General features: G+C 32.6%; 1 protein-coding gene across 3 annotated transcripts in view; it reads left to right on the forward strand.

Moving 5' to 3' along the window:
* Positions 1–27,958, forward strand: part of LOC148610377 (uncharacterized) — a 73,832-nt gene that overhangs the window by 16,478 nt on the left and 29,396 nt on the right. Inside the window, exon 1 of one of the 3 annotated variants that reach the window (XM_088542937.1) lies at positions 19,609–19,628. The exons of the other annotated variants lie outside the window; for them this stretch is intronic. Within the exon in view, the coding sequence (XP_088399063.1) occupies positions 19,624–19,628 (5 nt within the window). The 5' untranslated portion in view covers positions 19,609–19,623. Of the gene's footprint in view, positions 1–19,608; positions 19,629–27,958 lie in introns of those variants that run through there. 3 annotated transcript variants of the gene reach the window in all.

Below are 27,958 nucleotides of genomic sequence, written 5' to 3' on the forward strand. Positions count from 1 at the left end.
AATCACGTTCAATCAAAACTGCTTTAAGCATCAACTGCAAAGCATCACGGTGTTATTATATCCCTAGTTAAAAAAATATCATTTTGTCTACAAATTTGATAGATGTTGGTTTATTGCGACATCAACCAAGCTATAAAGGCCTAGAAACATTATCACACTAGATGTGAGTTTCCCGTGGGACATTCTGAAATAGCTCTCTATTTCAACATCAAAGACTAACATCTACTCTACAGTATATAATTAGGTTTCTACTATCAGCCATAGTTTAAGTGCCTTTTGCTTTACTGAGCTTGGTAATTTTCAGAGCTGATTTAATTGTATCAGTACATAAATGTCCAGTCTCATGAAAACATTTTATAAAACATGATATTTTCATTTTGTTCATTGTTTTCCTTACGGTTTTCGTTCTATTTATTTTTTTTTAAGAATTGGTGATCATTGGATTTTACATGCAAGATGCAAGTTAAAAGATTGAAGATAGTGTTTCAAATTTATTGTCATTAATATTCTTTTATATTCAAGGTTATAACCCTTTATCTGCTTGAAATTTTCCTGCGGCGCATATGTCATTCTTTACAACGTCGAGGTATTTTTGGGAGTGGGGTGAGCAACTTAACGAGTGACTTTGTACTTTCCTTTTCCATCTGTTCGATGATTTGAAATATAATCTTGATGAAATAAAGCCTTGATTGATTTTTAATATTTTTTCTTTTATGTAAAATTTGTTGTTCGTTTTAAAACGATCAGTGAACGAACATTTTTTTCTTGTAAATGATAGTAGACATAGTTTTTTTTTATTGTATCACGCGTCAGTTACTGTAATTACTGAAAGCACATACATGTGCCTAGATTTCAACGTTTAAAGATGACAAAAAAACCTGAGTATATTTTTCTGCATGTTTTTATGCTTTAATTGTTGAAGCATATGCCTACCTCCCTCTGTGTATAGGAAAATAGTACACATAATTGTACCTATATAACGATAATGGGTATGGTGTATATGTCAAAGAGACAATAACCACACCGGAATACAAATAATAGCCCAAAACCACCCATTGGTCTTCAATGAACGACGAGAAAGCCCTAATACCACAGAGCAGGAAACAACTGGCCCTATGACATTATTATACACAGGTCCATTTAAAAAGTTGTCCATATACACTCAAGCAATATAAAAAACACCAAAAGGTGAAGACGAAACAATGCATACAGAAGTCAGACATCCCTGACTTGGAACAAGCGCGAAAATGCGGCGGGGTTAAGATTAATGTACTTTGGCATGATCACAACCCCCCCTTTAAAATGTGGCCACCGTGAAAAAAAAATATCACACCATTAAACACAGCTAAAAATCAGTTAAAAAAGGTCTGAGTCTATTGTTACAACGGAAATAAGGAAATCATGTAAATTACACAAATGTACAAACTAAGGGCAACTAGCAATTAACTCACACGCCAGCTCCAGACCAGTTTAAACCTACAAATAGTTTTTGTCCGCTTGGCATATATCTTAGCAGATAGGGAATAGGTTTCAATTGTATTAACATTTTTTTATTCTTGATATAAAATGTACATTGTGCGAAGAAACGAGTCAAACGAGCGATCGAGGCCGTCTGTGGTCGCTAGTTCGAGCAATCGATGCCGTCTGTTCCCGCTAGTTCGAGCGATCGATGCCGTCTGTGACCGCTAGTTCATTCAAATAAATTCAAACCTCCATATTTTGATTTTAGACGTTGATATGCCATTTGAAAAAATGAAAAATCTGTACATTAAATTTGATGACGTGTTTTGTAAATGTATTATTCAAAAGTGATTTAGTACTAAATAACCTTTATATAAAATTCTGTTGATTAATACTCCCGAGTACCTCACTTGCATAAGACCAGGTAAAAAAGTAATGTCTATATGTGGCATATCAAGTACTTCTAATCAAGAAATAGAAACAAATGATATTTTACTTCCGTTTCAAAAGTTGATTTTTTATCGCAATCGCAGTGATCTTTGCCATTAATGTTCCTATATCACAATCGATTTAGACCATTGAATAGTATAATCAAACATATTGTCTAGCATTACGCAATTCTCAACGCTGATAAGAAATAAACGACCATGTTTAGATGCAGACAATTTATGTTTATTTTTGATCGTACTTTCTGTAGAGATCTTGATATTGACAACTGAATTGTACACATTTACAAAATTAGGTTAATGTTTTCACCAGACAATTATTGATCGACTCTTAATACATAAGTAGGTCAAACAAATCAGGACAATGGAATATCTTTGCGTGTCAACTCTCATTATCTAATTTTAGTATTAAAATCAAGCCCTTAGACGATAATAGTTTTTAAAAAACCCATATGAATTTCACGTGATAACACCAATTCAAAGTCTTGCCTTTAATGGTGTCTTAAAAAGTCTAAATGCAGGCACCCTGCAGGACCATGGTTGTGACACTGGTGCTCCGTTTACTGGAGAAACTTATGACAAGAAAAATGTATGCCATCATCTTTAATTATGATTATATTTTTGCGATTTGTAATTTAAGAATAGACTTTTTTTGTGGTAAGTTGATGAGCATGCCCAATATACACTTCCGCGAGGTAGGACTTGGGTAAAACAAAAGAATTTTCCTCGCGGAAGTGTTTACTGAGCATGATCTACGCATGATCATCGACTATCCTACAGTTAGCGCAAAAGGTTCGATAGACAAAAATGTACCAAAGTGTTTTAACGATTAGTGTGAGTTTCTTTTGACCTTTTAATCATTATTAGAACGTCCTGGTGTCATTTGTTGGTTTATTATTCTGAAAATAATATTGTAATAGCTTAACTGCTGGTATTGATACATGTAGTAAAGAATAACATTACTGTGCTTTGCATGTGTGATTTTATGTCAATCGTGAATAGATTGAACGAGTACTTAAAATTGCCCTGAATGTTTTCGTAATTTTTCAAGTGTGGATGTGTTTTTATCCACTATCTTACATGATGTTTGTTCACCTGTGCCGGTTATCCTTTCTTTACTTCTATTTCGTTAAAGATTGTAAAGGGATAATTGATTGGAAAGAGTGAATAACCAAAATATTATCACGAGTTAAATCGTTATCCTCAATAACCAATTTATTATTCTATTTATTTTATAGATTTTCTGTGTATTTTTTTTTAATTCTGTGATTGGCGGATTGATATCAAAGTTATGACGTTTTAACAGGGTAAGACCGAGAGTGAAATAACCCAATTTATTTCCGAATTATCGAAATTTATTACACAGGGAACATTGGATAAACTCTGCTATCAGATAATAATAAGTTAGGTTTATCAGTTTAAAAAAACCTTCGATTGATCTGACAGAACTGAAATTTAAAATTACATTTGTAGGAAAGTTTGTCTTCTGCTGATTTATGCCACTTTAAAAAATAGTGAAATAGTACCACTGCCATGTGCTTTGAATAGTCTTTTGCTTCCTTGAATAGAAGTATTTATAATAAAGGTATTCAGAAGACAACATATGAATGTTCCAAATAAAAAAATATCATGACCAGTTACAGTGTAAGTGAGTTTTTACAAATCTTGCTTTTTAATAGTCCATCACTGAGGAAACTCTTTGAACTGATGTGCACTGAAAACATTTTCTCGAACTTTTATTTTCCAAATTAATGCACAATCCTTATAAATCAACCTCATTTTAGAAAATGTACCGAGACAATATTGCATAATTCGTTGCAACCCCTGCAGAAGATTAGACAAGAATAATTCTGTTTCAGACTAACAAATAACTATAAAATCCAGACTTTATTTTAAGAAATGTCAAAACGGTTTTTCTGTTGATTCATGCAAAATGTCATTACAATGGCTCTTTTCTGTAAAACCTGTTCAAACCGCTGTAGTTTAGAAATAATAGCGTATTGGAACTGATTTAATTGCGGTTTCGGTTTTTCCGGGGTTGTGGTTTAGAGGGTTCACTATAACAAAAAAAAAAAAAAAAAAAAAAAAAAAACAGGCAGCGGGTGGAACATGACGAATTTTGTTTTAAAAAATCACGCATTTCATATCATAAATGCATCATGTTTGCCAAAAAAAAATTAAACAGAATCGTTTGCTTTTTGGAAAAAGATGGCAAGGTGTTTATTCCAATTTTGTATTTGTTAACAGCCGTTTTGATTGGACGATGAATGCAGTTTGATAGGCTGATCGGAACCATGGATTATCTCTGTCAGAAAAATCTGTGTATCAAATTCTAACATGACGTGTTTCGAAGCTTTTTATACCACAGCCACAATACTTTATGACGAAAACACACAAACTTGTGCTTGCTATTTTTCTCAACACTAAACAAACAAATACCTATGAAAGTATAGCATCGTCAGTTGATTTCAAAAAAGAAATATGTAAGGTAAGCATTACTTCGAAAACACTGGTAATGTACGTTATTACTGAATAGTCAAATGACCGAATTGTTTTCGGTTAGGTTCGTATATTTTCGACCACATCATTTTTGTTTTCCGTCCATGGACTGTACCGACATTAACTTACTGTAAAAGTGCTTTCAATCGTGGGTACAAATGTTCGTGGTTTAGGGGAAAATGATCAGTTCGTGGATTCTTGAATTCATAGATTTAAAATTCTATCATACAAATATATGGGAAGTTTCCTTTTCGGAGGGAACCTAATTTCGTGATTTATCAAACCCACGAAATCTACGAAAATTGCTACCCTACGGACATTAATACTTTCACAGTACAAAACTTCTGAAACTGAAATTGTAACGTTAATATTTTATTTTTATCATTATATCTAATCTTAGTCAGGTCTTCTAAAAAGTATGTGATTTGAGTAACTATAAAATCGAATGACGAACTAAGATGTGCGATACGAATAGATTACAGCTGATTGATTAAGACAAAAAACTAATTAATCAAAATGTTGTGCTATGTAAAGATAAATTGCAGAAATTGAGACCAATGATGCCAAATTGACTTATAAATTGACATATATCTGAGAATGCTCTGTGATAATAGTCGAACAGAACTTAATTGACACACGTTCCAAAAAACGATCCAACATCCAAACAAACGGATGACATATGAAATACTCACAATGAAACATTAAAAACAATACCCGAGTAATAAAGACATATAGAGATTTTTTTGTTTGTTATTGCTTTTGTTTTTGCTTGTTTTTTTTTTAGATTATGTCGTATCAACATCATTACTACCTCTTTCGTTCTTTAGAAATAAATTTGGAGCGTTTTGGGTTCAAATCAATATTTATATCCAATTTTGAACAAAGAAACAACAGGACGGGAAAACATATCAAAAACTGAAACTGCAAAACAACAAACTCCCGGTTTAAGTTCACCTACGTATACAAAAATCAATAAAAATTTCGACGGAAGTAATCCATAGTGCTAAAAACCAACCAAACAATCGATTTTTATTCTCTCTTTATTCATACCCGTAGTTGAACGTAACTATTATCTTGTCTGCATACCGATCCGAAAAAAAAATGATGTGCGATATATACATATTTTATATCAAAATTACAACAGCAGAATGGAAAATTAAGACTGGTTTTGTGGTCTTTAACTGTTTCTGAATTAAAGTACACTTTTTGGGGTATTGGTCATGCATGAATAATTGTCAGTCTGATACTAATAAAGGCTTCAACTCGACACAAACTTAAGTTATCTCATGAGAGTCATAATACATTCTTCAAATGATATGTATGGCACAGTTTGACTTTCTATGCATAACAGCATTAGTCAAAATCTATATTGTATATGACGTAGATAATTAAGATCATATAATAAGCCGAAAAGTCTACTAAAGTACATCACATAATGTATGAAATTGCAGAGTATTATTTATCAACAGAGTACAATAGCAGGCTTATTAGATCCAGTTTACTGATGGCCTAACAGTTCCTTAGGGGATTTCTTAACGATAACCGGAGTAAGTAGGAATTTGACTAGCCCTTTCTCTGTCTGCATAAGTCGCCAAAACATTAATTAGGGAAACATATAATTTGATAGAACGGAAATATGATATGTCTGGATATCACCTATATATATTCAATGATTTGATATGTGTTTGCATGTACTTGTTCCTTCTTAAAAAATGTCATGCTTGTGTACGCAGAATCTTAATTAAGAGCGAGCACCGCGAAGTCTTGGAAGTAACAAAAAGTGACTGTCCTTATAGAGAAAATGCATCGCTTCATAAAAAATAGAACAAACAAAAATATATAGGTAAAGATTACGTTTCAGTAAAAATAAACTCATCTTTCTGATAGTTTTCGAGTCTTTCTCTACTTTTTTTTTTACTTATTAAAAGAGAAAATGAATATGATTGTTTTTTAAAAGTTAGAGAAACACGTGGATGTACGCACGTGTATCTTTACTGTTCCACTGTTGCTGTTGGTCAAGAACCTAACCCGCCATGGAAAAGTATAACTCCGATTGTATTGTCCAAATTGAAGCATAGCTTTTGTAAGATAGGAAAAAAGTCAATATCTTGTTTGGAATTTGCAGTTGTTTGTTGCGTCTGAATTTTGTTTACGTCACATAATATGTGTAAAATATTCCCACCATCCGTGGAGAACTGTTATATTTCCGGTGTCTGTACAAATTCATCTGACCCGCTAAAACTGAAAAAGATGTTGCTAGAGATGCCCATAACGGTTAAAAAATGTAAAAAATAGCGAAGTGCTACAAAGTTATCGACCATTTCGAAAACGAGGGGAAAAGGCAAATGGGACTGGATTTTTGGAAAAACATTTTTTTTCAAGTTACTCATTAATTGATATCTCTTGCTGCCGAAATACACACACAAATATTGCACTTGCGAAACAAATATTCTCACCCGAACCCCAATCCTTGGTAATATACTCTACTATCTTACGAGTCTCACACAGACGGTACACGTGTGGTAAAGCTCACGTTGGTCGCTGATATAAGCAATGCCTACTCCATATTACATAAACTGTTGAATCATGGTACGGATGTGAAATACCTCAACGGATTGCTCTTTCTATTAGGGCAGTGTAATGAATACAAGGGATTATGATTGTTGGATTTATAAATCTGTGCTCATTTTCTATATTTTGTGAAAAGTGAACTGCAAACGAAGATTGAACATTACGTAACGTTAATTTATATATTAGTTGTCCTTTAAGTGAATTTGAATATTAACGACTTTCAAGATGAATATAATGTTAACATCAAATAACACAAATGTTTATGATGACATAACACAGATATTAGTCACGAAAAATGAAAGACATTAATCAGAACACTTGATGCATTTATCTAAGAATATATTTTATGAATTGTTTGTTGGTAAAATCTGTTTAGTCATATCACTGTAAGTGTAACCTTTGTGTATTAGTATTTCATAAGTAATAACAGTGTTTAATCTAACGTTTATTTGAATAGAGAAATTCAATAGTATTTATTTATTTGTTTGTATATTTGTTTATTTGTTTGTCTATTTATTTGTTTATTTGTTTGTTTATTTGTTTATTTGTTTGTTTGTTTTATGGTCGCTTACAAACCACATAATAACGAAACAAAGCAAATGCTTAAATTATGGTGTGAAAAAATTATTTAATTAATAATGAAATAAATGATATAGCAGTTTACCTAAAATGACGTATAACAAACCAAATAAAACTGATATGGTGCCGTTTTAAAATCTTACATCTGATTATATTTTTCATTGAAGAAATATGTAGAGTGAAGTCATGTTGGTACTTTTGCTGCTATTATTTCAAGATTCGAGGCCCTTTAGATATTCATTGAATGAAAATGACGTCGCGTACAAACAATATGAAATCGTACTAATGTTTTTGCACGACAAGATAATCCACAAACTAAACGTACATTAAAATATAAATAAAAACATCTGCACTAATTTGATGACCAATTAACGGGATATGAGTCATTTTCGATTTTGATACTGATGACTACAGTTTTTTTTAACCAAAAGCAATTATTATATACTTATTCTTCTTTTATAATCAAGTATGATTAACGCAAGACATAACATATTGAATGTTTAATGATTTTCTTCCTTTGAACCTGCAGCATTGCTGCTTCATCTTACTTTTTAGTAGCAGTCTTTATGAAAACGAAGTGATTTATACATGGATGTTGTTCATTTTATTGAACAATGAATGTATAGGTTTCTCTAAGATACAAATCTGGAAACAGAAAGGAAGATCCTTACTGAAAAAATATAGCATATGTAGATCAAAAAAGCATCGTTAGTTCAGTGTTTTTTGTTTTTGTTTTTGTTGTTTGGGTTTTTTTTTTATTTTGTTTTGTTTTGTTTTTTTTTGTTTTTTTTTGTCTACATATTTCCTCTACCATAGGAAGTGTCTGAATTTTATATAACTGGATTTTAAAATCATTGAGTTCACTGTACAAACAATTTAAGATTTTTTGTATATTTGATTTCTCAATTTGTGCGAAGAAGAATAACAAATAATGAATAAATTAGATAACGATAATATTTCTTGGTTGTTTTGTCAATCTGAAAGATTTGTCAGTGGATAAGGAAGCGAAATGATCATTAGTAAATTCATGCAAAGCCAACTTGACATTTTGGGCGGCGAATGAGAGAGCTGATTTACGAGAAAAAAATAAACATTAAGGAAGATATCTTCGACGGACATTTTCTTTCATAATTGTATTTGCAAGTAAAATATCAAATTCATCTGCAAGTTTATTCCATTATATGAATTAAAAGCTACAAACTTTTATATTGGGAATTCAGATATCATTGCCCTGTTTTTCGTGTAGTGACTAACTTAAATTGCAATTATTGAAACCCGTACTTCTGAATTTCATGGTTTTTTTTTTGTTTTTGTTTTTGTTTTTTTTTGTTTTTGTTTTTTTTTCAAAATTGAAGTGTCACTGTTGACTAAATTAACATAAACGTAAGAAAAGTGTATGCAATTATTCCAAAATTTACAGTATATTATCATACATGTAAATGTTCCATTCTTATCATTAAAGACACGCTACATTTCAGTACACATTTAGGAACAGTATCCTCTCGTTAATCAGGACTGAATGCATTTCTTTTAATATAAAACTAAAAGAAAACTTTTTTCACTAATTAGGATATATTCTAAATCTACATCAAATATATAATGGAAATAAACGTTTTTTGTGCATAAAGAGACTAATGAGAAAAATTCATTTTCAAAATGTATGAACATTTCACAATCTCATAAAATTCCATTGAAAACATTTAATTCTCATATGAATTTTTTTTTGTTGGGGGGGGGGCATATTTTGAAAAAACAATTTTCATTAATTGATTATTTAGTCAATTTTTATGATAAATTGTTCATGTAAATCCTTAAAAAATATGTCAAATATAAGTTTTTCACGTGTGTTACGAGACATGTGAAAACTTATATGTTATATTTGATCATGTGTAAAAGCGTTGTTCATCGATACCACTCACCATTGCAGTAATAGGATACTCATTGCTACCTTAACTTTTTACTATATCTGATGTTTTTACAAATCTACAATGTGAATAAGGCAATGACCGATTACCAAGCTTATAAACATAATCAGAGAAGGGCGTTTTTTCCGAGGGCGTCCACGCAAAAATCAGGCAGTATGTGGCTCATGACAAATTTTGTTTAAAAAAAAATCATGTATTTCTTATAGCAAATGTATCCTTTTTTAAAGTTGAATGTCAGTATTTGGTTAACTTAAATGGTTAAACAGAAAAAAAATTACAAGAAAGTGTTGAAATTAATTGAATTAGAGAAATAACACTCTATTTTTATATTTTGGTTGCTTTGTTTGGAAACTTTAAAATCGTATTTCGAGCCATCCATTGTCGCTTAAAAAATCTTTTTATGGATTGTTATGGTGTATCCATCAGCACCATGAAAACTGATTTATTCAACGGGTCATAGTTTTCCTTCCCTCGTTTGTCTACCCCGGACTTGACTTTTTATGAGCAACTCGGCGGGTGTTTTTAGAAAAGCAGAGGACGCTTACCCTACCGGTGCACCTGGTCCATGCTCCCAGTTGCTCATTTACTTTTGTTACTTTGTATGTATGATTTTAGTAACTTTATGTTCTTTGTTGTGTATGTCTGTTTTCCATGTCTGGTCTTTGTCCCTGGATTACATTCTTTTGATTACCGCTATAACCTTGGTTCCCTTGATTACTCTTTTACTATTTGACATACATATGACATAAATATTAAATCGAAACAAAAAAAATAGTGGGGTATAATTATGCCAGCCATATAATAAGATCCGTCTGATTTTTTACATGGACAGCTTCCTAAATATTACAATAATTAGCAAATCAAGAATACAAATGCATGTTCCATTGGTGATGTTATATAAAATGTAAATATGCGAGATGAGTGCTACCTAATTTTGCGAGTTTTGACAAGCAATGAGAATTGTATACCTTTTATCTTAAAAGATATTTGATTTTAATATCGCTTACAGAAAATACTTTTTAACTCATTTCAACTGAAATTAATTGTGTATGACGTCAAAGTGTATTCATTTAAATTGATATTGCTCGGCTTATATCTTCTTTTTGCTTGTTGCGTAACGATACTGTTAAGGTCTCTGTATCGATCAACATGATTTGTTATAGACTTATGAGGAAATTTGTTAATGCAACTGGGATTTGTTGGCATGGTTAAATGTCTGAGTCTTTAACGATTGTAGACAGAAACCATTTTGAATATCCTAAAACAGAAATTGAAGGTTTAATAAGGGTTTCTATATAAATATCAGGCGGATCCTTTGAAACACGACTGACACAAGGGAAATTTTTTCCACTACTTTTTTTTTTTTCAATTTAATTTTTACCACACACCATTGCAGAAACAGGATACGCATTGCTACATTACTTTTTTTTACTATTTAAGATGTATGTCAAATCTACAGTGAAAAAAGAAAATTACCAATTACTAACCTCATAATCATAATATGAAGTAAGAGAAGGTAGATTTTAAGAGGGCGTTCACGCAAAAATCAGGCAGTAGGTGGCGCATGAAAAATCCATTTTCAAGAAATGTTCACCCATTTTATGTTACAAATGCATCTTTTCTCAAAGTCGAATGTTGATTTTTGATTTACATCAATCATAAAAGAGAAATAAATTACATAGAAAGCAATGAAAATCATTGAAGGGAGGTAACTCTTTCATTTGAACAAAATTTGGTTGCATTGTCAGGGAACTCTAAAATCATTTTCTGAGTCATCCAATGTCGATTTATTACAAACAAACTTTATACCATTTGACATTCATATGATATGTACATCATATTGCAACAAAAAAATTTAATGGGATAAAATTTACCCCGTGCCACCCATATCATAGGACCTACCTGATTTGTACATGGACAGCCCCATTATTTCTATCAATATGTTAATGTCGTTTTAGTGTTTACACTGTATTCACAACTTGATTGACATTGTTTGAACTATACGTCCTTAATTAGATGAAATAATTACCTTGATGAGTCTCATATTCGTACGATATATCCTTTGATCTTATAATTAGTCTTTTTGGATCTAATTATATGCATAATGGATTTCACTATAATCTGATATTAGAAAATATGCCCAGAATGTTAATATAATCAATGCATAAGTCGGAGAAAGATTATCAAATAAATTAAGTGAACAGTGTTTTACAACACTACGAAGACAAGGTCAGTAACACTTTAAAAAAACACAAAATTGTAATGTTAGCACGATTTGTCTTAAGTTATCACGTCACAATTCTTTTATCTATTCTGACGTCATAACATACGAATGATGTTACACTTACGATTTTTTGTATGGAAAGGACAGCTGATTAATAATTACATTTGACAGGATGAATCAATCAGTTTCTTGAAATATCATTTCATAGCCACTTGTAATGTTGTTACTGCCTCAAAAGCTAGCATCAATGTTAAAAATGGGTTATTTTCTTTGTTAAACATGTAATGTGTCATATTGGTATTAAGAAAGCTGGACATTGGGACCAATTTCCTACGATTAAGATTTTATAGCTTACGTTTTGATTTTTTTTTTGTATGTAAAGTACGGGTTAAAATACCGGACCAGTTGTTGAAAAAGTTTTGCCCCAAATGAGCCAGTTCAATCGTAAGTTTGAAGCTAGAGTTGGACTTCGCTATGTTCTTGATTTGTGGGTTGACAACCTGTGACAAATATGTCGTTTGCTGATAACTTTTCATTTTGTCATCATCGTACGAGGAAAACATTTCTTATGACATTATATTGTCTGGTGTTGTTCTTTGTAAGAAACAGGCAGTGGATGAATCTTGATGAAAAAGCATAACAAGTCTTTTCATGAAATATTATTAAGATGCTATTTGAAATGCAGAAATGTAATTCATTTGAAATTTATAGTTTTGTAAAGTTTAAAGTCTTTCCATTTACTAATCCTGTCTTAACGTTCCTTTCAAGTAAACTGAAAATCGTATTCTGTTATTTGTAAATCTAACATGAGTCGAAGTGGATAAATACAGAATAACGGCAGTTTAAAGGGCTAAACATTAAACCTGTTTGTGATAGGTGGTGTTCTGTCAAAACGTTCATAACTGACATTATTTTCTTTATCTGCAACATCACAGTCGATTGGACATACATAACGTGTCAATGGAAATTGCAGATACATTTCAGTATCACATTTTCTAGAGATAGAATAATCAAGGGAACCAAGGTTATAGCGGTAATCAAAAGAATGTAATCCAGGGACAAAGACCAGACATGGAAAACAGACATACACAACAAAGAACATAAAGTAACTAAAATCATACATACAAAGTAACAAAAGTAAATGAGCAATCTGGACTCCACTAAAAACCCGGAGCATGGACCAAGTGCACCGGTAGGGTAAGCGTCCTCTGCTTTTCTAGAAACACCCGCCGAGTTGCTCATAAAAAGTCAAGTCCGGGGTAGACAAACGACGAAAGGAAAACTATGACCCGTTGAATAAATCAGTTTTCATGGTGCTGATGGATACACCATAACGATCCACGAGTTCATAATGACGACCATAAAACTTCTGTAGTGATGACTTCAATCTTGTAACAACATAACCCTGTTCCAGAAGGCTATTTGTTAGAGTTCTAGCGCGATACAAAAAGTCTGCGTAGTTTTGGCAAGCTCTGGCATAACGTATGAGTTGTGATATGAACACTCCATACGCAGGAGCTGAAGGGATGTTGCCACAGATGAAAGGAAAGTTGACAATTCTGAATGAAAAGTTTGTCGTAAAGTTTGGTCAATAGTTTTCCTTTACCATCGATTTCTAAGTGTAGGTCAAGATATGAGACTGACTTCACAGTGTCTGTAGTATCCTTTATCTCAAGTTCTTTTGGGTATATGCGATGTATCAAATCCCCGAAATTATGATTGTTTAAAGATAATACGTCATCTATATAGCGGAAACTGAGATTGAATGATCTAGCCAAACGATATTCTTTCTTTCTGATCAGATCAGCTATAAAGTCAGCCTCATAACAGTGGAGGAATAGGTCAGCAAGTAAAGGAGCACAATTTGTTCCCATTGGAATGCCGACCGTTTGTTGAATAAACACGTCCACCACACTGGACAAATATGTTGTCGATTAAAAATTCCAGCATTTTGTAAACATCTTCTTCTGTATATTTGGAAGATAATTTGGAATTGTTTCTTAAAAAGTATGAGGAATATCTACCAAGAATTATATAATAAAAAATATCAAACAACAAATTTGCCGATAAACCAAACAATGTTAAGCTGCATAAGCACTTATATATTTGGTTTGTCTTTGCATGGTGTTGCAACATTTATTGTTGAATACGGATATCTATTCAAATTATTATGCCTTAACCAACTTATGGTTGTACTTTGTGATCCTCTATATATATATATATATATATACCATTCTTTAAGTACCTGCACACGAAACGTTTGAGATAATTGTTTTCAGAAAGATCCAGAGTATGGCACTGACAATAAATGGATTATCTATTGACAAACCCTATTTATGAGGCCATTTTTGCCTGAATAGTATTACTATATATTTTGTCGTGGCTACGCTATGAATTCTTTTTTTTTTGCTATCTGTAAAAGTCAAAGGTATATACAGATTTTTTCTAGTAAATGTTACTTACATATGTAAATCAAAATCATTTAATCAGTATGCACGATTAACTGTACAGTATTGAAATATTTTATACTTTGAGATGATTTCATGTTTTTTTAAATATACAGTTACATTCTACAATCATGTGAATATCGGATATCAAGCGTTGTTTGTATCTTTTTTCCACTGCCTAGTCTTTTTCTTTGCAATGTATTCTTTTGATTATTCGCTCGAATCTTGGTATCTTTGATTATTCTTTTAATAATAGAAAACAATATGATACAAATTTGAAAATCAGACCGACAAATGTCGTGATGCAACTGCTCTTTGCAGCAGTTTGAATTACTGAAAGTTTTGACCCAAGTCGCATTATGATTCACACTTCCTTATCTTTTATAAACAGTCTGCATCGGCTTGGTGTTTACTACAATGTTTAAACCAATGAAGTAACAAATAGTTGTCTTGTTTCATAGAGAGGAAAAAACGATATCACCCCTTAAATCTCCATAATCGTATTTTATACCAACGTCTAGGAAGCCTTGAGTTAGGTTTCTGAACCTTATTCGAGAAATGACACGAAAGTGGCTAAACATAGCGGAAATGTACTTCCTGGTAGGATATCAAGACAGGGTTAGGACATAATCCGTATATTAGCTTTATGTCAAATCAGTGCATCAGGGAACCAAGGTTATAGCGGTAATCAAAAGAATGTAATCCAGAGACAAAGACCAGACATAGAAAACAGACATTCAAAACAAAGAACATAAAGTAACTAAAATCATACATACAAAATAACAAAAGCAAATGAGCAACTCGGTTTCCACTAAAACCTGGGAGCATGAAAAAAAGAAGAAATGGATTAAAAAAACGTTAAATAAAGCAACGATATTAAGAAACAGTGTTTCAAGAAAGCTCCTCACAACCGCTGATGGTTGATCGGGAAGGAAGACATGACGTAGAATGCTATTTATCAACGACATAAAACTAATTGTGGTTGTTGATGTAATTTGTCTCTTCACAAAAAGCCTACTATTTAAGAATAATGAATCTTCCAACGAAATAAATTGAACTATTTTTGCAGCTGTGTTTTGGGACAATTATTGCATACGATGAAAATACTTCTGGTGATTAATTTTGAAATACGACATCTATACAGAATAACGGAAATAGCACCATATTAACAGAAACTATTTCAACGAATTTCCTGTATCGTTTTCGCATGCTAACACATGTATCATGGCAGTAGCTAAAGAGAGAAAAATATTTGTAATAAAATACTAACAATGGAATTACTTAAGGAAGTAGACACAGGGTAAGGGACATAACTCTTGAAATCAGTGATATGTTTGTATTATGTTTAATTTCACCAAAGCCTTTCAAGCTTTCCTTTGAAACAGAATGAAATCAGGCCAAGTTACTTTGATGCTTACATGAAATTGAGGTAAAATGCTGAATACAAACGTTGTAATGATTTTTAAGAGTTGTGTCCCTTACCCTAGGTCTACCTCCTTAACAATATTATACCTAAGTAAATAATCAACGACAAGTATTATTTTCTCTAACAACATATTTAGAATCATGACAACACTATACTTTGAAACATTGTATAAACGGAACACTGAAAAATCTGAAAACATATTTAAGGAGGTAGACCTAGGGTAAGGGACACAACTGTTACAAACCATTAGAACATTATATGAGGGGGCAGTTTTGTGAAGTTATTGTACCTCAACCTCTGTTTGAAATTTATACTGAAGCTAAACAAACTCTCTACTTCGATCATGTTCTTGTTCACGATTTGAATGTTGTTTTATTGTTTACTTACCTTACACTTAAGGGTTTGGTTAAGGCGTTATAAAACTAGTTTAACCCCACTCTAGACATGTCATTATCTACAGCCAGGGGATGTTTGTCGTTTATGTGTTTTCGTGTCGTTTTTGACGTTTTAGTTTATTTTTGAGAAATGTCATCGTTCTGTTGCCATGGATTTTGTTACTTTTGTTATACTTAAAGGTTCGTCTACATTTATTTAAGACCTTTTGATGGTCTCTGTAATTATTTAATATTTTGATAACGGTTATACGATCGTGCATTTGTTGCGTTTCACCATTTCAATTTTTTTCTATAAACCGTAAACACAGTGCAAGTTAGAATCTACATAAGTACAGTGTTGAAAATATGTTAACGTCATTTTCATAAAAAAAGCAAATATTGTGGATGCAAGAAACCACATAATTTAAAAAAAAAGTGTTCCAGGATATCCTATCGTTTCTTGTTTTGTTTCTAGTGTCTGTTGACGTATTTCAGCAATTTTTATGCATCAATCACATCACTACATATATTTGCTATGGCTATTAGTATAAGTCTTTATAAAATCTGGAAAAATGAGGAAAAACAAAAAGTTACCCGTCTGGCTATATTGGTTCACTTTAAAATGTGTCAGTCCCTCTAAGAATCAGACAGTAGGTCAACATGGAATTCAAAACCCCTCATTTTGATAGCTTAATTTGACTATTTGCACCATCAGAATCAAGGAAAACAGACAACATTTTCCATATCATGCCGGACCTCTGAGTTACAATTTCATTTAAATGCACTGACAAAAGGACATTTCAAGGGACGATACAGTCCCTGAACCGATCCGTGCAACTATTTGACGGATCGATGACCGCTGACTGATTGATCGTTGACGGATCGATAACCGATGACCGGTGACCAATCTGAGCGCAGTTTTATTATGTAAAATGACGGATGATCGGTTCATACAAAATTAAGAACTTCCATTGGAACGAATTCAGTTTTTTTTTCAAATAGAGAATGCATCCTTGAGTGATATTTATTGTCAGATCGATGGTTTTTTTTATGAATGTTTCTGATTTTCCAATTTTGCCCGATTATTACATATACTTACACTTTATTCCGCTTTTTGAAAATACTGCTTTCTCTGTATTACTGGATATGTTTTGCAAATGTTTTAGTAATTTGGTAGATAAAAAAAGTTTTCAACTAGTCATTTGCCATTGGAATTTCAAGACAGTACCACTCTTTTTTAAAAAATAATAATCATAATTACATTACATCAGTTCCTTAATAGTCAAATAATACTGCCACATGGTACATGTAGGTCACTATTCACCACCTGTTTCTTACACAGACTTATACCAACATACCCAGGTCATTTTCCGTTGAAAAAATAGTAACCCTGTACTTGAGGGCATTTTCAATTTTATTGAAATTTAACTTGATTATCAACGCACATTTATGAATGTCATTACATGATCATGTTTAAGCCACAACTTCTTCTCTGGTTTGAACGAAATTATTTTTTTTAATTTTCTTCACATATGTGGATGATGTCGATGGTTGTGCCCCAGGCGTTTAAGGAATAAAAAATATTGACTTTTTGTTAGTAGCTTAGCGCTTACCCTACCGGTGCATCTGGTCCATGCTTCCAGTATATAGTGGAGTCCGTGTTGCCCATTTACTTTTGTTGCTCTGTACGTATTATTTTGGTTATTCTATGTTCATTGCTGGGTGTGTCAGTTTTACATGGTTTTACATGTCTGGTCTTTGTCCTGGATTACATTCTTTTGATTTCCGCTAGAATTTTGGTTCCTTGGTAACCCATCCTATTCAACTGCAACAACTTTCCATAAGATTATCTCATCACCACATCGTTTACAGTGGAACTATTTGCATTCAGAATTCGAATAATATAAAACATAACGAAGGGTATTAAAAACATTTCAAAACTGATAGGTAAAAACCCAGACAAGATTGAATAAAGAATAGTCAGATGTAGAGAAGTCCATATAACACATGGCAATATCATGGCATTTATAAGGCAAGAATCGGAAAAATGAAGAAGCATATCAATAGGTGTAAACCTAGACAAGAAATTTCTGATCATTTTAAATCATTTTTTTTCTTTAATCAGTATGCAATGTGTTTATTTAGATCTCAATACCATTTCACACTTATCAGTCAGTTTGCTTTCAGGCGTGTAGCAATAATCTAGCCTATTTTTTTGAAAATTGAGTAGATGTTGTTGAAAACGTTGAAATGTGAAAACAACTATTTGCATTTTCTTTTTACCTCAAATTGATATCTGTAGATAACACGTTACAAACAATTGTCATTCTTTCCGCAGACTTCTGAATGAGTTGTAATTAACATTGAACAATGATTATCTTATCTATTTGTAATGTAATTGCATTCATAGTCGGCCCTGAGAATTAACATGGTCATATTAGTAAAGACGCTTCATGATATTTAGTATGAGATTTGCTTCAATTGACAACAGAAACCTTTTTGTTGTTTATACATGCAAATCATAGAAATCATAGTGCAAAACGGTTTGGATTTAAGAACCATGATTTTTTCATTTCTTTTTTTGAAAGAAATATTGGCCATAAACGTCCCTAATATAGATATTCAAACTATTTAATAAAGACATATTTGGCCAAACTATTTAGTTTCAAAAATGTGGTAAATATGTCCGAACCTGAAATTTTGGAACAAATGATTAAAAGTCGCATAGAAATGATATTTTTATCGTCATTTTCGACATGGTAATTTTGTAATAGCCAGAAAAAAAAATTGTCAGGGTTTAGCCATCTTTTTAACAAAAAAGATTTGACAATAAGTCATTTCAGTTGGTAAGCTGAAATTTTAACCAATTAACACAGCCGAACATTGGTGTGAATGTTCTCAGTTCTTTAGTTATATATATGTTCGTTAAAAGGAAACGGTTTCGTCAGTGTAGAAGAAAAAGTAATCAAGGGAACCAAGATTATAGCCGAAATCAAAAGTATGTTTTCCAGGGACAAAAAACAGACAGGGGAAACAGACACACACATCAAAATAAAATAAAATAAAATAAAATAAAACATAAAGTAACTTAAATTATACATACAAAGAAACAAAAGTAAATGAGCAACTCGCGCTCCACTGAAAGTTAGAGCATGCACCGGTAGGCTAAGCGTCCTCTGTTTTTCTAGAAACGTATACATTTGGACTGAAGCTAAATTGGGTATATGAAGAAAGCAAACATCCTTGCGTTCATTTATTGCAACGAATTTAAACTTTAATTACGCGCATTTTGGATATTATAGGCTTCCTTCAGATTGAACTGATGTTGACGACTGCCATAAGTATGTGGATGACGCATATGATAGACAACTTATGATTCTCAGTGTTAGGCTTTCACTGATTTAAATTAGAAATCAATTTAGTACATTTCCATTGCAGTGTTCGCATTAAGTAATACTAATGCGTTTGTTTATATTATCATCGGAACAATTGTTTCTTAAAATAGATAATGAAGTTAAATAAGGATGTAGACGTCAATTGATATAAATAACCCGATGAACTTCAGTTCTGGTGAACTGTATAGTTGCAGTTGGTGTAGGCGATTGACAACCTTTCAAAACTGCATCAACATTAGGCGACTGACAATCTTACAAAACTGCATCAACATTAAAATGAGGTAAAAGTTTCAGTTGCGATAACAAAATAATTGTAATGAATTTTATGATACTGCCTGGAGTTTCCCAGTGCATGTTTATTGAATTATGAAGCTGGAGCATTTACATTTACTTTATTTCACTATACTAGTCCGATTAGTGCGGTCAGTTTTCATACATTCCGGTTTTGCAAGTCTGCATTCAATAAAAGTTTCTCGAAGAACGGATCATCTTTTTTCATGGGAGTGTTCCCCTTTGGAATAAATATCAAAACTCCAAATATTTAATTAACACAGCACAGTTTTCAATTGTATTTTATTGATTCCACTTACATTTGTTTATTTTTAATTTGATGAGTCTTCCTCATAAAGATCAAGATCAACTTAATGGTCACCTCTTCTCTATAGTTTGGGTAGACAGTGGTCTTTTCTATTTCAAGTACGTTTTGCTCCTAACGGAGTCCTTAGGGCTGAAAATTTTGCCCTTCACTCTATTATATTACGTTTGATTTAAATCTGAAATAAGTTCCCTTTTTCCTTTCAAATGTGTCTGTTATTTAAGAAATAAATCATGGCAATTTGGGTAAAATAATGCGGCATAAATGTTAAGCTCATGGTAACACGAAGATAATATGGAATTTCCGTGATTTATTTCGTTTCTTTTTAGACAATAGCCCCGTGCAGGTTCGGGTGTTAAAAGAATAGGCCTGCAGCAGCGCTAAGCTTGAAGTAAAAGGCGACTAAATAGTGCTCAGAACACTAGCCGGGGGCTAGGACGCTCTGCCCACAGAGCAACTGGGATGTGTGCCCCAGGTGGTGGAATGGGGTACCCCTGGCGTGTTACATGCTGGGGTTGTCAGGCTATAATACGGAAAACCTGATCGCAAACCACAGTGGTGCACCGTGTTGGGAAAGATTCCACGTTCCTCGCACGTTAAAGAACCCTACTGTGGTATTCTCCCGGAGTAGGAACCATAGGGCTCCGCCACAGGAGGCTAAATTGCCCGACCCTACCCACCTCTCCCTATTTCCAGTGGCAATCAAAATTTGTCGACCCTATTGTCCTTGTGTCCCATCCCTTTTTCATTTCATCATCATTTCATGTTCATTTTATCGTCAATTTCATGTTCATCGTCTGAATATAGCTGAAATATTGCTGCTCGGACAGTAATCCGCAACAAACAAAATTTTAGACAATAACGGTCTTTTTTTCCTTACATTTTCGTGACCTATTACGGTAACCTTAGACCCGCCGTATTTGGTTGTACACTTTACGCTAGCTATGTCAGTTGAAATAGTCACTAGTGAAACCTAATTTTTTTTTATAATTAAGGTAAGGGCGATTAAGTAGAATGATATTAGATATGGCTGTGGTTATTTGCATTATAAATTCACAGTGTTTAAACATGGACAGGTACAATGTTTCATTTATTGACGATTGTTATTGTTTAGTTTCATACATGATGGCGCACGTGGCGAGGGCCATCGAGTATGTGTGTAAATGATGTTTTTGTGGAATATGATATAACCATTCTAAAACATAACATTGAATATCTTATTAAATATGAATTTCATGTGCATTCACGGTACTGAAATAAATGAAAACAGATGATACACATCGGAATGTTACGCGTGTTTGTTTACATGATAATAGTGGACAGTAATTTACAAACACACACACACACAAGCCACGCCCTGTGATCCGCGTGCTGTTCATATAGCAATCGAAAATCGACCACAGTTGTGGTCTAAAAGCCTGTTACGGACGTCATATTAGAATCACCTACTTATTATTCATAATAATGCCTAACTAAACGATTTTACAACTTTCATAAATTTTTGTCAATTACGATCCTTAATTTCTTTTTTTTTTTAGATCTTGCTTTCGATTATCAAGTGTCTCATTCCATTTCTTTTCTAAGCAAAGCAGCTAAAAATCCAAAATATGAACTTTCGGCTGATATCTTCATTTCATAATTTAATGCTTAAACGTGGTATCTTATGATTTGTGGGACATAGTATTTATTATGAAAGGAAAATTTTATTGAAGTTTTAAATTAGCATAGCAACTTTTCAATTATTCTAGTGACCCCATCATTAACTTCTCTGAAATAAGTAACCAACTGCCAATGGTGTTTCCAATCACAGAAATACCTATTTCCAAGCATATTTGCTTTTAAATTACAGCCAACAAGATACATGTAACCCAATTTAGTTTCGTTTTAATTTCCGCACCAAACACACATTTTTATTATTCAGAAACCTTAACAGACCACATAACCAGTTATTCCACTGTTGCTTATTCGAGATAAAAACTAAATAGATTGTGTACGAAATTTACGCTTCGCAAGAGTAAGCATCCCTAATTTTTGTGAATTTGTTGGGTAATGAAGGTAATGAATGAATGGTGTCAAAAAAAATAAAAATCTGATATCAGAAGTGATAATTTTTACTAACAAATATACCAAAAAATATTGTTTGTTCGGTAAAATTGTCTACACAGTGAATCACTCCTACCATAAGCACTGTCTGATATGATACTTAATGATTTGTCATGTACAGGGAAAATACTGTGAAAGTACTGTTGTTGGTGGGTTACCAATTTTCGTGGTTTTTTATGGATGTTTGGCTCCAAATGAATATTAGATTACTATTGATGTGTACACTGACAACATAAAAACAACGAATTCAAGAATCCATGAAAATGTGTTTCTTCCCTAACTCACGAAAATTGGTATCCGCGAATTAAAGTACTTTCACAGTATAAGATAAAATTATATGCTAATCAAGTAGGTCAAATCATTATTTGAAGAAGAGTCAAAGATGTGTGAAAATAGAAATAGAAATAAAAAATTAATAATATTTCAAGAGACTCAAAATGAATATGATGATTTGCAAATTTGAAGTTAAAACATGTTGTCGACCTTTTTAGTTAGCAATAAAATGACTGAAAACAAGTAACATTTTCTGTTATATATGCAGTTTTTTATTTATTTTTTTTTTCATTTTAAGGCTGCAATCCATTGTCGTAAGCCAAAATTACTTATTAACAAATTGCATTACATGAATTTAGCTACATGATACTATTGCGTGTTAAGAGTTACTAAAATATCACTCATTTATCTTGTTTTGTAGCCGTGAGATTTAATATTTGGTATACTGTAAACCAACTTATTTTCGCGACTACTTTTTTTTCGCGTTTTGCTGTCGTTGGCTAATTTTGTGCAGATGTATTGCTTCGTTTTTAATAAAATAATAGCTTGAACATATAAAGATAGTCGTATGCGTTTTGGCGACTATTTATTCTTGCGATAATTCTACGTCCGCGAAAGTCGCGAAAATAAATCGCTCGCGAAATTTAGTTGGTATACAGTTACTGCTTAAGTTGATATTATATTACTTATTACCAACAAATAAGACATACTGATAAATTTTGATTTTCCATTAGAATTGTCGTATTTCATCAGATATTTTCATCCATAAAGGTATGAATGTTGTAAACTTACTCCTTAAACCATCCCTTATCAAAATTGTTCATTGATTCATTGTCTCAATGCTAATTGAAAATTCGCCATTCCCCTTTGATAACTACCAAAATGGGCTAATTTATTGCACCATCCAATGTTCAAGTATTTGACATAAACATTAATGCAGTACACAGCTTCTGTTATTTTGTATATTCACCACACTTTCCGGGAAATTTTCCATTTCCCCTATCGAATTACCCGTTCGACATTGAATATGTATTAAGTTATCTTCATTTTTTAATTATTCTACGTCTGACGCTTGGTAACTTTTTTGTCGTTATTATTTTTTTTTCTACAATAATATCATCATTGCATTTATATTTTTATTTTATTTATCTTCTCCATATTTCGTGAATCAATAATTTAGCAAATGGCACTCATTGTTTTCATTCTTTTTTAGGAAAAAAAACTATAATAGTGAGAGCAATTCCGCCATTTCACAATGTTTTCTAAATCTATTCGTATTTGCGATTATTGGTGAGTTGGCTTGATAAAATTGAAATGTATATTTAACGAATGCATAACGGAAACTATAAATAAGAAAGACGGGCTGTTTTTCGAATGTTTTGAAGATTCATAGACACCAATATTTTACCAAATGCAATGGCCCCGTGCAGATCCGGGTGTCAAAAGAATAGCCCTGCAGCAGCGCTAAGCTTGTCGTAAAAGCAACTAAATAGTGCTCAGAACCCTAGCTGGGGGCTAGGGCGCTCTGCCCACAGAGCAACTGGGATGTGTGCCCCAGGTGATGGAATGGGGTACCCCTGGCGTGTTACATGCTGGGGTTGTCAGGCTATAATATGGAAAACCTGATCGCAAACCATAGTGGTGCACCGTGTCACGTTCCTCGCACGTTAAAGAACCCTACTGTGGTATTCTCCCGGAGTAGGAACCATAGGGCTCCGCCACAGGAGGCTAAATTGCCCGACCCTACCCACCTCTCCCTATTTCCAGTGGCAATCAAAATTTGTCGACCCCATTGTCCCATTCCTTTTTTTTCATTTCAGCATCATTTCATGTTCATTTTATCATCCAATTTCATGTTCATCGTCTGAAAATATCTGAAATATTGCTGCTCAGACGTTAAACCCCAACAAACAAAAAAAAACAAATGCAATGTATTATTTTGTTTACAGTAACCTTAAATATATTAATTTTCATTAAATGTCACTTATACTTATGCATCGTGCAATGCAAATTAAATAATTCTCTTTGCCAATGTATTTGTCTCATCAACAACTAAAAACCTTTTCATTTATCTAATGTTTCGGTAAAATGCGATATCTGAGATTCGGACGAATAACTGATTGATATATCGTTGCAGCTATAAAATTTAATCAACAATAACATTACTTGTATTGGCAAAATTTCCCATTCTATGTGTTATTGCGGAATGGGGCATGGGGGTAGGGCCTTTGAATTGGAGATACGGATTTGAAATGGCGAAGACGGGAAACCAGTTTTAAATCGTTACAAATAAAATATTTAATTTTATTAAAAACTAGCGTGAATGTTGAAGTATTTCACAGTATAAATTTGAAGCTGGTAATACAATATAATTTACAAAATGGGGATTCCATGGGGAATTCGAAATTCTTGATGGGGAACCGGGATGGTGACAACAGGAAGTGGAAAGTATGATGGGAAATCCATACCATTTAAGATCTGTGTATTTAAAGATTTGAAGATTTTGCCTTATAACATCACCTATGCACTCTCATAACTTATCTAAGGAGCTTATTTTATAATGGATATAAAGATATACTTACGAAATGTATTCTAAGTAAACAAATCTGTATGTGAAAACAATATATTGTTAAATTATTCTTTTATTATTTCGTATATAAGTAATAATTATTTTTATTAATAAGGTTCTTCAAAGGGAAATCCGAGTACCTAAATTCGAGCGGTAATCAAAAGATAAAATACAAGGATAATGATAAAACAGGGGGAATTGACGTACACAAAACATAACTGATATGAAACTGTCAAACCAATACGTACAGTGACACAAATGTTAATGAACAATTCGGATTTCATTACAATTTGGGATCATGGACCAGGTGCACCGGTAGGGTGAGCGACCTCAGGAAACACGAAATACCCACCGAATTGCTCATAAAATGTCACTACCTGGGTAAAGGAAATATGAAAGGGAAATTATGACATAATTAACAGATATGTTTCCATGGTGATGATAGATACACCATAACAATCCACGAGTTGATGGTGGAAACTATGACATGGTGAACAAATATATTTCCATGTTGATGATAGATACACCATAACAATCACGTTCATGGGGATCGGTTTACCAATACATTTCTACATTTTTGTTTTATACTTTAAACGACGAAAATGCAAACTGACATGCATATTGAATCTTTATAATGACAAATCGGAAGACATGACAATATTCTGAATATTCATTTTGCATTAAATCACGGTTATAGCGGATTTTGTTCCAATTTATAGAATTATAAATTTCCAATATTCTCCAGGACCGTTATTAAACTAAATTTCACATGCAAATCACAGTCTGACAGGATATTGAATCACCAGTTTGTGTCACAATTCTAGACAAATCTTATCTAAAGGAACGATGTTTACAAAGATTGTAATTTCAAAGAATTGTTCCAGTTTGCTATAAAGTTTTTATTACGTGTTGTTAATCATTTAATTACAATATAACACATGTATTTTTTAAAGACTTCTTTGATGTTTTTGGTTCCGTTTGAAGTTGCTCTATCATATAATCTCAGTACCAATGTTTGGTAGCACATTTATTAAGGGTGCATCTACATCTTCTACCGGCCATCTATAATTATACTAGACTTTTACTATCCTAAAGAATATGATTAATTGTAGCAATTATGATACCAGATGACCTTCAAAGAAGTCGACAAGGAAAGATAGAATATGATCTGTTTAATACCTTTTTTCTTTAAGCCATTTTTGAGTGAGATGTTAGACTATCGATTAAGTAGAGAAACCCTTACGACACCATCGAACCCCATGTTTGAATAAACAGTTCTTGAAAACGATAGAACTAAACTGCAGATATCTCATTATTCTTTAACTTATATTTGATATAAGAATTTGTTCGTCATTTCAAGTTACACTGTTTATACCAACAACGAAGCATTTAAAAAGTAAACAACAGAACTAATATTCTTAGTGAATTCATAAGAATATAATCCAAGGACGACGAGCAGACATTGAAAACTGACATACACAACGAAGAACAAAAAATTACCAAAGTAATACATACAAGGTAACAACAGTAAACGAGCCACTTGGACTGCACTAAACACTTAGAGCATACAACGAAGCATTTAAAAACGCAATTTACCGAATGGCGTATGTTACCACCTTTGTGTTTATATTGTTAAATACCAATCCACATAAAATTCAGACATTGTCGATGTTAAAGCGATTCATTTTTAAGACAAAAACACCAAACAGACGATGCTTTTTTTGTCTACATATGCTATAATTTGCAGTCAGATCTGCACTTTTTAGAAAATCATACATTCATCTCCCACTAAAACTAACCAAATGATGTACAGTCTATATGATTTTTATATCATAAGGGCAAAAACCAAATGAAAAACTAAGACTGGTTATATGATCAGTAACTGTTTCTGAACAAGAAATAAAACTGAATTCCGTGGGTTTCTGACATGCATGAATCACCTTCCGTCTAATTTTCAGAAAGACTGCTACTTAAAATTTATTTTTCAATGAAAATTGAAATAATTAGTTTCATTCATGAGAAAAGTAAGATAGCCATTCAGAATAGTAAACAAATGTTCAGATGTTGATTATAGACTGTGTACAAATTCTGTTACTTATTGATAAGTGTTTATTTACAAAGTATCTTCAAATTTTATCACTGATAAACCCCGCTTTTACCTTGGCCCAGTTTATCTGTTTCTGGCCTTTAAATAGACTGACATAATTCTGGATGTCAATGCTATCATTGTTGAAATTTGAAAATAATAGTATATTTGACTGCTCAAATACATCGGATGCAAGCGATGTGTGCATCAAAAGCGTAATTTTTAGGGTTGGGAAGAAAGATTCATCTCATTTCTGGAATCTCATGTCCTTCAATATTCCTTTCATTCTAATTGTTGCAGGTATATCGAAATCGAATCTGCATAATTCAGATATTACAATAAAGATGTAACACTTTGTCGTCTTTGTGTGGATCTTGCATGATTATTTGAAATGTGCTTTTCGATTATATATGTACAACTAGAAATCATTTTCAACTGCACCTTATCTCTTGGTTGATGTAATGAATTGAGGCTACGTTGAACAAGTGGTCAAACACCTTCAATTATTGATTCCATAGGCTTCCATATATTTTTTCTGTGGCTGAGACCATATCATACAGTTGGATATAAAGAGCCAAATAAATCGACCGGTATACACATAGAACACCCCACTTAAAATATCGGGTGAAGATGTGTAATTCATTTTTCTGGTAATCTCCACACCCCGATCCGCAAGGTAATACCTAAATGTTCTCTGGAACACCAAAATAGTACTTGTTTTCTTCTACAATTATTCTTTTTAGTATATACCTTACTTTGTCCATCCTTATGTCAAACATTTTAAAGATTTTCAAGTCTCTAATACACTTCACTCTGAATAACTTATGTAACCGATACTATTGCATGACATTCAGTTATTGGTTGGAATTTAGTTTTTGTCCAGTATTACCCTTTTATCTGACTCAAGTCAAACTTTTTCAGAGATATTGAACCAAATGCAATAACGAAATCTATTGCACGTTTTATTTTGAGTGTTTAATTTGAT

The sequence above is a fragment of the Perna viridis genome, chromosome 8, assembly GCF_037379345.1.
Source record: "Perna viridis isolate PV_CMFRI_1.1 ecotype Kerala chromosome 8, ASM3737934v1, whole genome shotgun sequence".
In the NCBI taxonomy this organism is placed as follows: domain Eukaryota; kingdom Metazoa; phylum Mollusca; class Bivalvia; order Mytilida; family Mytilidae; genus Perna; species Perna viridis.